Source organism: Plectrocnemia conspersa, unplaced genomic scaffold, assembly GCF_051122295.1.
Source record: "Plectrocnemia conspersa isolate PC_06_02 unplaced genomic scaffold, ASM5112229v1 ptg000001l, whole genome shotgun sequence".
Taxonomy (NCBI): Eukaryota; Metazoa; Arthropoda; class Insecta; order Trichoptera; family Polycentropodidae; genus Plectrocnemia; species Plectrocnemia conspersa.
In genome coordinates, this window is record NW_028277165.1 from 6,918,680 (window position 1) to 6,930,902 (window position 12,223).

At 33.1% G+C, this 12,223-nt stretch overlaps 1 protein-coding gene across 5 annotated transcripts in view; it reads right to left on the bottom strand.

Annotated features, from left to right (window-relative positions):
- pnut (septin 7-like protein pnut) overlaps nt 1-12,223 on the bottom strand; it is a 63,350-nt gene that overhangs the window by 46,478 nt on the left and 4,649 nt on the right. The window contains exon 2 of one of the 5 annotated variants that reach the window (XM_088195080.1): nt 10,224-10,368. The exons of 2 other annotated variants lie outside the window; for them this stretch is intronic. In XM_088195080.1, coding sequence (XP_088051206.1) covers nt 10,224-10,313 — 90 coding nt within the window. In that variant the 5' untranslated portion in view covers nt 10,314-10,368. Of the gene's footprint in view, nt 1-2,573; nt 2,597-10,223; nt 10,748-12,223 lie in introns of those variants that run through there. 2 more of the 5 variants (XM_088195088.1, XM_088195136.1) reach the window with 2 other exon arrangements.

Below are 12,223 nucleotides of genomic sequence, written 5' to 3' on the forward strand. Positions count from 1 at the left end.
ACTACTGTAAATCATATCATTTCTATTACCGCGCTTAAAAATTTATTGTTTATTAAAAATGCTAAAAATATTTTATTGGGACCACATGTGATCGTGCGACGTGCTAAAAGTCCATAAAACTAATTGCCTTATTTTTTTTTCTTCATCGGCATAACACAAGCGTGCTTATCGATCACATATTTGAGTGTATCAGAAAACACTTTGCGAAAGGACCTGAACAAATGATACATTCGGTGTCAAAACACGTTTGGAGTGAGCCAACCTGAACCCGAAATTATACATTACATAAAAGATCATAATTGCCAAGTCTATCGATTTTTTAAACAACGCCATTAACTACCAGCACGATAGACGAGTGTTATAAGTCCCTGAATATATACCTGAAAGACGGGTTTGAATCACATATTTTAGTGATTATTATATAATTATAATTCCGATCGATAATCACTGATTATGTTTACCTAGTTATTCCTAAGTTCACTGATGAATGTAGTGATGATTAATTAAAATAGGGCTAGGTCGTACATATTACGTATTAAAAAATATATAATACCTCATAGAGTAAATATCTTTAATATATATTAAAAATCTAGATATTTAATAGAAAAACAGTATTTTTCCGTCCCGTATAAACAGAAAGCCTTAATGACTTAACTCTAAAAGAGTAATAAATTTGCATCCGTCAGAAACTTTCAGTCAAAATTTGACACTTTTATCACTATAAACGAGAGGAGACTGAGAAAGCAGTCGCTTTCTACTTCACGTCAAACCTGGTCCAACTAAGATATCACCGAAATGCAAGAGCTCAACCAATTTTTCTAGACGACTTAGTACGTTCCGCAAGACTACGAGAATAAACACTCATATATACATGTGTATGTATATGTTACAGTCCAAATGTGCATTTCGTCTGTTCATGAACATTCTAGTTTCATCTTGAACGTACCAATCTGGTAATTTATATAATGTATACACAAAAAAATAATGGATAAACCAACTAGTTTGATCGTGCACAAAGTATTCAGCTTCAGTATAAATATTATTGTACTGTATCAAAGAAGACGCTCTTAGTTATGTAAATAAAAACCGATCATATATTGTTTATCAATAAATTTTAAGCTGTTTATTATATATGCTACGTAGATTTTTCATCTAAAAGTTCGGTACATAACCTCGAAACTTTTAAGTGATTCGTGGTACTAGTTTATTTGAAAATAGCATTTGACAGTTAGCACTTAAACTAAAACCTAAAGTTTATTCATATACAAACTAGTATGTTCATGAATAAATTCCAGTAAACACTAACATATATGGTATGTATGTACTGTTTCATCATCAAGATAGTATTTATTTTACACGTAGATATATGTATAAGAACTCATTTTTATTTCTCGTTTCATAGAAATATGAATACTCGTATTTACTACAAAAAGGGCGTCTATTAACGAATTTCCCTCAGTATTGGAAAAATATTTTTGAAACCTTCTTTAAATATCAATAAAAGACTTAAGCTTTAATTGGCAATTATTTGAGGTTGAAACTTAATTCAAAACTGTCATTTTTCTTAATGTGCGAGAAACTAGCATAAAGCTAAATTTTCAAATCACTAAGTTATAAAAAAAAAAGTTTATGGCATTAAATGTCCAAGACCCTAATTATTTATGTTGCCAAAAATACGCATTTAGTTGTTAATGTGTGCTTTATTTAACGAATATTCGAATAATGAATACAGACGAATATTAAAGTAGCCCTACAAGTGTAAGAATAACGATTAGCGCATTGTTTTTCCAATAATATTATGATGATGGGGTTAAAACTGTTTTCAAGCGCAATGAGATAAGGAGTGACTCATCGATGGAAATTTCAATGAGTCATCTAAATTTCAGATGTTCTTAGAACCACCCTCTTTCACGGTCGATACTCAATCTTCGCCGAAGGGCGTACAACGTATATCACATAGAGGGCTTACGCTTTCGGACCCGACGCCGGCTTTGCCATTGACCGGGCGGGTCACAAGGATGCCTATTATTCCTGGTTAATAAATCAATGATTGAACTCAATTTATATTAAATTAACAACACATAGCTTATGCTATTGTCAAGTTAAAGTTAATAATTTTATTTATACCTATTCAAAAATATATTCATAATCAATATAAAATATATTAAAACAATCAGTCATCTAAAACCTAAAATAAAACTAAGAATTGGTAATATGCATATTTAAAATAAAAATATATATTCTCGTTTCGAGAGTAAATGTAATAATATTACACACTAACTACATTTAAAACTACATGCAATATGTGTGAATGTGCACGTTTGGTAGTGCGTTAATTTTTATACAATAAAAACTACATTTTTTGTGTCTTATGTGCTAATTTTATTGTAATCTGTTGCGATTCAATTTCAACATAGTGAACGGTGTTTTGTCTTATATTTGTACTTACTATTAATCTAATAAACATAAAATAATTAACGATTACGAAATAATATCACATACACAACATCGATATTGATTATTTGCATTACAACATAGATAGAGTGATTTTTTACAGTTTGAAAAATACATACATCAGGGCTTTAGGCAGTCTGTAACAGAAACACATAACAATCAATGGGTGCTCGTTTCGCGAGTTTTAGTCGATATACGATAGAAATAATAAACTATTTTTAACACAATATATACATATATAAACATAGACGCGCACTTTTGCCGAAAACCGTGCGAAACGCAAGTAAAAGTGAGCGCTTTTCAAAGATTTTCATTGTTCGGTAAGAAAGTAATTTTTGTGAAAAGTGCTCGTTACAAAATCACCGCAGAAGAGGCCAATCTTTTGAAGCAAACGCACAAAAACCACACGCGATAAACATAAAACCACAAAAATGCACAAACTTATACGTAATACTTACTGTTTTAATTAACTAAAGTTATGTCAAATTAAAAGAAAACCAAATAAAATTAATAATTTACAAAAATAAAATAAATACTAAATACAATATACACACACACACACTCAAGTTACAGAATTGAATAAATCTTATATTTAGCCATACAGTAACTGTATTGCTATAGTTAAATAATTTCAGTTTCTATAATATTTACAAATTAACTATTACACAAACGCTTAATTGACCCTCGACTAAATTGGCACAATAAATAGCATACATTTCCAACGTATATTTTGCATGCGACGTTTATAGTTATAAAGTTTATTAAATTTATAATTTTATATATAATAATTATAAAAACATAAACGGTTAGGTATGCCAGTGCTATACATCTCTGTCTCGATTTCCATTAATGGGACCAATAGTGCAGATGCTAAGAAATATGCAATAAGACCGTTGGACCGTATCCCAATAAAAAATTCAATTTAGAACGAAATATACATGTTTCAATAAGCATGTGATAGACAAAAACAAAGATTCTAGTACCGTCCCAAATAATCTGCATCAAAGTGAAGGAGTGTTTAACTCGAGAACTTGACTCCACTTCGCTTCCGACTTGGAACATACGGTAGTGCATACAAGCATAGCTTATGCCAAAATTAACTAGGCAAGTACTTGGAAGCTAAAAAAGCAGCCGCTTTCACTTTGACCGCCCAATCTAGTCCAGCCAACCCAGTCACCCTTAATTTCCGAGAGTTGTACCTGATCTTCGGAACAACTAGGAGACTATGAAGACGCAGCACTTTAACTAAGGCTCTCAATCAAACATTCGATTATTCGCCAGATTTTCAACTATATGAATTAATTCGTACAATCTTAAATGAAATTTGAAAAAAAAAACAATTTGTATACTTGAGCAACATAGGTTTTTTTGGCAATATTCCTGAGTGACTAGTGCCGCTCTAAAATCCATGGTCCTTTATGCGCCTCTATTTTATTTCGAAATGCGAGAGAATGAAACACTTCTTTACAAAAAAAGATGCTTTAACGCATTCGAAAAATATTTGTGAATTTAACGGCCGTACCTAGTATGACCGAAATTCGCAGAATTCGTTCGTTGAACGAAACAAAATGTTGGAAAGGCCAACCATTTATTATTGTTTAACGCTTATCTCAAAAAACTTCAATTAGTTCAATAATTCGATCCCAATTAATTTACTTCTAGTTATTTAATTTATATGCAAATCCGCATAAAATAAACGCTGATACGGATTCGATCTTTATGTATATCAAATTCGTTACAAACATTATTAGCTGCTGTACATACATACAATAATTTCGATAAAATTATGTATTTAAAATGTTCAATCAATTTTGCTGAATTAATTTAACCTTAATTCATGTGATCTTAAAAATCTGAAATTAAGTATCTAATCAAGTAGTATATAATAATAAATTAAGCATCTTCATTCTGATCAGTAATTCGCACAGCATTGTGCTACGCATATTTTATTAAATTCATAAAGTTTATCGATTATGAAAGTAATTAATGATTAATTAAAATAACTATTATTTAATTAAATAATATTTTACAGGCAATTTACTGAATTTTTGCACTAACCGAAATGTTTAAATCCATGTTTTCTTCAATATTCGAATAATTGAGAACCATAACTTCATCATAACAACATCAATGAAAGTACTATACAAGTGTTTTAGCCCATTAACGCCTAAGTCCATTAACGCCTAAGTGAAAACAACATGTGAATCTCCGTAGTATTTTTGATAAAAAAAACACCATTAAATAAAATTTTAAGACATCAAAAGACAAGTCATATCAAATAGAATATGTACTGTAAGCCCTTAAGCGCAAAGCAATGCATTAGACGTTAGAAATCAGCGATTTAATTACTTGGAGAACAATACTTATGTATTTAATAATATATTTTTTATATTGTGGCGGCTGTTTGTAACGCCAAACAGCTTATCGGAGAAAATAAAGATGTGTTTCAAATGTATCAGAGATTCGAGCCACATACAGTATCAGAGAGGGCCTCGGGGTCCGTCCCCAGGGCTTCGCCCTTAACATATTAAACCACACAGAAAGTATGCATATTGTCAATTTACTTATATAAAGGCAGAATTCATCTCCTTCAACGAATATAATTAAACCGGTTCTAAAAATAAATTTGTTAATAAAATTAATAATTTTGATTAATGACATAAAATAACATGTGATAGAAAATGAGTTCTTATTTTCTTTTTACAAATCTTTTTCTCCTATTTTCGAACAATTAAAATTTTGATTAATTTATCCACAAAACGTAACTCGTATATTAAAAAATCTAACCATTTTTCAACATTACGTCACCGTCATGATTTACTCAGATAATACTCTCAAGATTTAAAAAACTGAAAAATTAACTGCAATTTCGCAGTTAATAAGTCTTATTATCATTGACGTAAGCAATAGTTTTGTGTGTGGTTCTGTCTTCTCCGCCATTATTTGACACAGTTTAACGAGATCTAGCAACGTTGTTATTTTTTAAATAAAAAAGTGTAAAATTGACAACTTTACAGGAGAAATAAAAAACTAAACAGACAACTTGAAACTAGGAAAATAAAACAATATCTCAAGTTTCTAATTTTTAATTGGAGATAGCAATTTTTTGAGTTTGTGTATTTCGATTAAAGGTACAAGATGACATTGTTAAGTAATTTTTACTCAAAAGTGGTGTTAGCAAATTTACACTTAGAGCCATCGATGATTGAAAATATATGTTATTATTTAGCAGAACCCTTAATTATTCCTCACAGAGCCCCAGTATAAATTAAAATCTGTATAAAATATAATAAAATTAATTGCAATTATGCATTAGAAAATCGTACATTCATTAACTATTACATCTAATTCAAAATTACATCAAAAGTAACTGAAAAAATATTGATTAAAATACAGAAACAAAAGGACTGATCAATGTGAACAAAAAGCGTATCAGTAGAGCGCCAGGGACATTTTCTACTCCTGCAGATTATTTGAATACCATTGAAGTACACTATAAGCCGACTAAAATATATGTCTCTAATTGCCGTGTGAGTGTTTATTCTAAACATTGTTATACGCTGGAAGGCTTGGGCCAACCGTTGTCATGTTACAATAACAACATACATGGGTAAACTTCTCTTATCACGTGTGATTCATATTTTCACCGAATTTAGAACGCTACAACTGCGTGATGGAACGTAGATATAAATACATATTTCGTCCAGACACTGTTTAATGGCTCTAACTATTAAATCAACAGTAAAACAATGAGACTGTATGGCGTTTTGATTAACGCTCGTGAACACAGCCGTCGAGTTAACTTGCAATACAAACATCAAAAATCGATCATTTATACTGCGGCAGACTAACGACATTTGCGTCGTTTAATTACGACTTTCCACGCGATTTCGCGCCATATCGTATTTTCATACAGATAATGAGCGTTACGGCGATAACGATAGGGAAAATCATCAAAAACACAATAAAGACGATAACAATCGACACTACTCGAAGGCAAATAGACGGTTTGGACAATGTCGTAGTACACGCAAGAAAGAGAGTTGGAAAGACTTGACATAAATCTGACTATAAGCTTCAGAAATATAACTTATTCAGACTTTATGGATATCATTGTCAAAACTAACTAAAATCTAAAAAAAATTATATCGAACAGAAATCGAAACGCATGTAATATGATCAATACAAATCATTTGTTACAGTTAGGTGGCAGTAGCGTAGCTATGGGGGGGGGGGGGCCGCCCCGGGCGGCACTTGCTTGGGGGCGGCATTTTCGCGATGGAATCGTGTAGTGTGGTTCTCAACCTTGAATACACTAAAACATGTATAAATCCACAAATAACAACAGCTTAATAATAACCAATTTATTATTTTTTAAAATGAGGATTTTATGACCCTGCAAAAAATGTATGGGGGGGGCGGCAATTTTAAGGATCGCCCTGGATGACACATACCCTAGCTACGCCACTGTTGGGTGGTAGTTTATCTTGATATTAATTGGATAAATTTTAATGATACGCATCTAACGATTTTCTAATTAATGTTTTTTCAGTTTAATCTAATGCAAATTGATACAATACAACGCCCTAGTGCGGCTTTAGTTAATATAATTCCGATAATGTACAATTCTAATTATAATAATCATTAATTAGAATCGTAACCGTACAAAATCGATGGATAATAATTTTAATACCTAATTTTAACTACTTTTATTATCGTATTTATGACTAAAAAATAATTTAATTTACGTAAATAAATTAAAAGCATTAAAATCTATTAATTAAAGAATATATCTGTATAACATACCTAATTTAACCGATAATTCAGTAGTAATATAAAAAAATATTACGTATACGCGTCGGCTCTGACGCAATGTGTTTTGATGCGCGCCTTTTAATAAACGCACAGAATAAATCATATTAATATGTCAATACTTGTTAATCATTGACTTACACAGCTGTCGGGCTGTGATTAGTATACACACCAGAAATTATTTTGACGTTTACCAGTGTGTATTTATAAGACGTATGACTGAAAATCATAACCGGCTTGTTCCTGTCTATGGCAATGAACAGTCAAAAGATGGCAAAATAATGCCCTGAATTTAAAGCAATTGAATGTCATCCGCTATCACTGATGAACTCATTCAAACAATTACATGCAATTATCGTTTTGATAAACGATTAACTGAAATGTGTACAGAATTGTTCTATAATATATGAAACAATAAACGAAAGATCTGCGCGCGTTGGGCACCGAACTTTTTAAGACTTCTTTTTTTAAAACTTATATGATAGTCACAACTGACAGTGAATGGCAAAAATTCGACTCGAAAGGGTTAACAACACCTCCAAGGCATTAGTATTCACGGCGTAGTGCGGGTCGTAGAGCGCAGTACGTAGTCGTCCATCAGTCATCCGTGGAATTTCGTGTCGCACATTAACTAGGATGCGCGGCGACGAATTCGGCTGTTGTCGGCTAAGTAACTGTTCATGGCACACCATCAGGGACAAACTGCGGGTCGAAGAACCGCGACCCGCATTCCTGGTCCGCGAATTGTTCCCCCTAAACGGCGCGAATTGACCTAAATTGACCTGCGTCGCAAAACGGCAAGGACGGGGCCGTTCCGGTAATTCCCGATGCATCAAGCAAAAAATATTAAACTTGTATGTAAGATATGTATATTGACGACATACTGACATTGCGAACAATGATCAAGTGTCATTGTGATGATTGGCGTCGCGTCGATCAGGCTTCAGACAATAATATTTATGACGTGTAGATATTGATTTATCACTTTATGATTGTAAATCTACGGTTTTAAAATTAATCGACTCTAACAACCAACACCTACAAGTACATGTTGTAACAATAGTAGACTGAGAATCGGTTACATAAAACAATAACACTATTAAACATGATCTTAGAAGAGTAACCAATTTGGGTGTCCGGTTTAGATTTAATCAGCGTATAATAAAGCCTCAAATATGTTGGGATTTTCATCAATTGATGAACTGGAGGGCACTGTGTTCCTTTGTATATGTTAATAATGCAAAATTAACACATATCGTCATATGATTCACGAGAGAACATTACATGCGCCAAAAGTAACTGGTGCGCATTGTGGTCAGGAAGCGTCATTGGGCCTTACTTATTTTAAAATGAAGTGAGCGGTATAGGCGCACGTTTTTTGTTACGAAATCAAATATATTGATTTGAAAGACATGTAGTTCTATCGTTGCCACACATCGTTGGATGCTTTACGTGAAAAGTTCCCAGATCACATTATATAACATTTAGGTGACGCCAACTATCCGCCAAGATCATGCGATTTAAAGCCGTTGGGTTTTTTGTGGGGTTACACTAAAAGTCGTGTCTACGCCGACAAACCCGAAACGTTTGAATACATAAAAACTAACATCCGCCAAGTTATAGCCGAAATACCGTTTAGAATTTACGAAAAAGTCATTGATAGAATCGATGAAATACACTAAAATATATTTAAAAAGTCCTGAAACTAATGTTGGATCAGCTTTTGTGTACTATTTTTAAGTTGTTTTAAATAAATAAATGCATGTAGACGTTAATCACTAGATCACCGTTTAATCTAATTAAGATATTAACAACTTTCTCGATTTAAGAAATGATGAAAATTGCAGCACGTTTATTTCGCTTAATTGAGAAGAAAATTACCAAATTAACTACTATTCAGTCAGTAGTACTATTATGCGGCTGAGAAATTTGATTGCAGTGCAACGCGTTTTTTTTGCTCTAAACGAATTCAATACTAGAATCGCTCAATATGGAATTTATTACTAGATGCAATTTAAATCGCAATGTTACTAGAGAAACAAATATAAACGTTTATTTATGTGCTAATAGATTAATACGATTCGACAATAAAATTGTATTTTAAAAATATTATAAGATACAAAAAGAAGGCGAGCCAGATATACAATCTTATCAACCGGCGTGACTCATTTTTGCAAGTTCTTAATCATGTTGATCTAGAAAAAGAGATGCTAATAAATACATATGAAAGTTTCAGCGAGGAGTGGGATTAATAATATTTCTTGCAAATAGATGATTCGCATATTTTTATTATGAGCAATAAAAATAGTAAAATAAGTTAGAATGATTCACTGCAGTTTCGCAAGACGATAAACTTGTGAATCACTATTCATATCAATAGTGTAAAGCAATTTTTCTGTTTCTGTGTTTCTATCAAATAAATTATAGTTGATTAATGATTAATGCTCTTTTTAGACTGTTAGCACTCCTACTTCAATAACGCTAAAACACGCGAATCACCAAAACCGGAAATTAATATTTATACTACTTGAAATTCGGTTGGTGTGTTGTGACCTACTTCTAAATGCCTGGACTTGATGCATCTTTTATGTCTGCAAAAAAGTAATTTTTATGCAGGCTCTTCCAGAATATATTGTTACCAACATCGACATTTATTTTAATGTGTATGTGTACGTATATGGAGTCGTAACTTCTAGATCTAAAACTGATCTAAACCGTAAATCTAATGGATCAAGTGCGACGAATTTCACTTCCATCCGCCGCACTTGCGGTTGAATTCAATTATTAAAAAAAAAACAAGTTACCCAACTTTCTGAACCAGATCAAAACGAGTCATGTCAAAACATAATAACAAACAATAAACAAACCAAGAGAACTGGATAAACAAATAAAAACGAAAACATAAGACGCGTATTTAGTGTCACTTCCAGATAGGTCGCACGTCCCAGGATACCGACCTTGATGGCAGGGTTGTACCTAGCCAGGACCGGCCGGCTCCTCTGGCGGGGCACCGGAGCCGGGGCGGATTCCCCGGCAGCTGTGGCCATGTCGACGAGCGCGCGAATACTAAACCATAATCCGAGAGCTAACTGCTACTTACCGCTGTTGGCGAAATCAGACCGCAAGCGCCGGAAGCAGATAGCGAAGCAGCACCACACCACACGGCGACGACGGACATGGAATAAAAATTACAACAGAGAAAAAATGCATTAGTTATTTTGCTTTCGGTTTGGTGGATTTGGATCGCGACAAACCGCTCTCGTCCTCTCCTGTCTCCATGGCTCGCGAGAGACTGACGGAGAAGAGAAGGTTGGCAGGCGAGCGCTGCTCACGGGGAAATGCGCAGACGGTGTCCATAACGACGCCGCCGCGGCAGCAGCAGAGCAGATAGTCCAGGATCGAGTTCCGCGCGGGACTGAGGGCCCCAGGGCTGTGCCCCGACGGAGGCGTCGTTAGGCAGCCCCAAATTGAGCGTCAACCCGGCTAAGACCGAAGGGGTCTTAAGATAGACTTGGCAAGACGTCGACACTTCTATCAGCATTAAATTAACAGGTAAATTGATTCAATACGATTCTTTCTTTCAACTTTTTCATAGCGGGCCGCATGAATCAATTGTAGATTTTATACAAAAAAAAACAAATGAAAGTTGAAAAATAAATACCGCTTTTAACAATGTTTGAGTTAAATCATTGCGTAAATCACTCAAAAGAGAAAACAATTACGCATAGAACTTTGCTAAAGTAGCAACTACCATTTGAGATAAACGAATACTTGAAATGTGCTATAAGTAAAGGTATACATCATAGAAAATAGCCCATAATGCTTCTAATAAAAGAAGCAAGACCGGTGATTCTCATTTTATTTATAAAATCTACAATTAATACATGCAACCATTGACTATCATATTGAAGTTGAATATGAACAATAATTTTAAAATATCCTAAATATTGCTCTCCAAACGATTAAATCACTGTTTCTTTAAGCTTACAATGGAATAAGACATTTGGTAGGAGTTCTGGTTTTTCTCTATTCAGCGATTAAATATTAAGCCGTAAAATGTAGTTTTTACTGTGTTTTTGATTCAAAGACATTTTATAAGCAGAAGGCGTCAAAGAACCCCATATTGTTTCCAATCAGGCGTTAAAGAAATATACGAGAACATAAAACGATGCATAAAAAAACTCTCAAGTTAATCTCTCAAATTACAAAACATAACATAACGGGTGTCCCAAAATTAACGCAAGATTTGAATTAAATAAATACATTTCGACTAAGATTGGTTTCATAATCTCTTGGTAAGTCGAAGAAACCGCTTTACAAATTGCAACTTGATTTAGCGAGACCCGAAAAGCATGATCAAGTGTAATGTGTCGAATTCGTAAATAGTGGAATTTTATACAAAAATATCCTAAAAACATATATATTACACTAAATTAGTTCAAATCCCATACCGACCTTAAGATTTTAAATTTCTATCGTGTCTGGGAGATCGGAATTAGTGATTATTATATAATTATAATTCCGATCGATCATCACAGAATAGGTTTACCTAGATTTTCCTAATCTCACGGATGAATATCGTGATGACTAATTAAAATCGAGCTTGGGTGTACATATCTGGTATTGAAAATTCTCTAATAATGAGCTAATACAGCTCATAGAGAATATCTTATATGTACAAAAAAATATTGTTTATAAGTAAAAAAACACTTACTACTCAACCAATTAAAGTTCAGTAAATTGTTTAAGATCACCTTATGTAATAAAAAAATATACAAAAGATTTACGTTGCTTGCGTAATTTTAATTACTACGATGTACACCAAGTGTACATGTCATATTATTATGTTAAAATCTATAAATATGTCTAATAAAATGTTCGTATTTTAGGTATTCATCCGCGATACACTTACATATAAAATAAAATAATTACAATATCTAAAGTGACAAAAAAATAT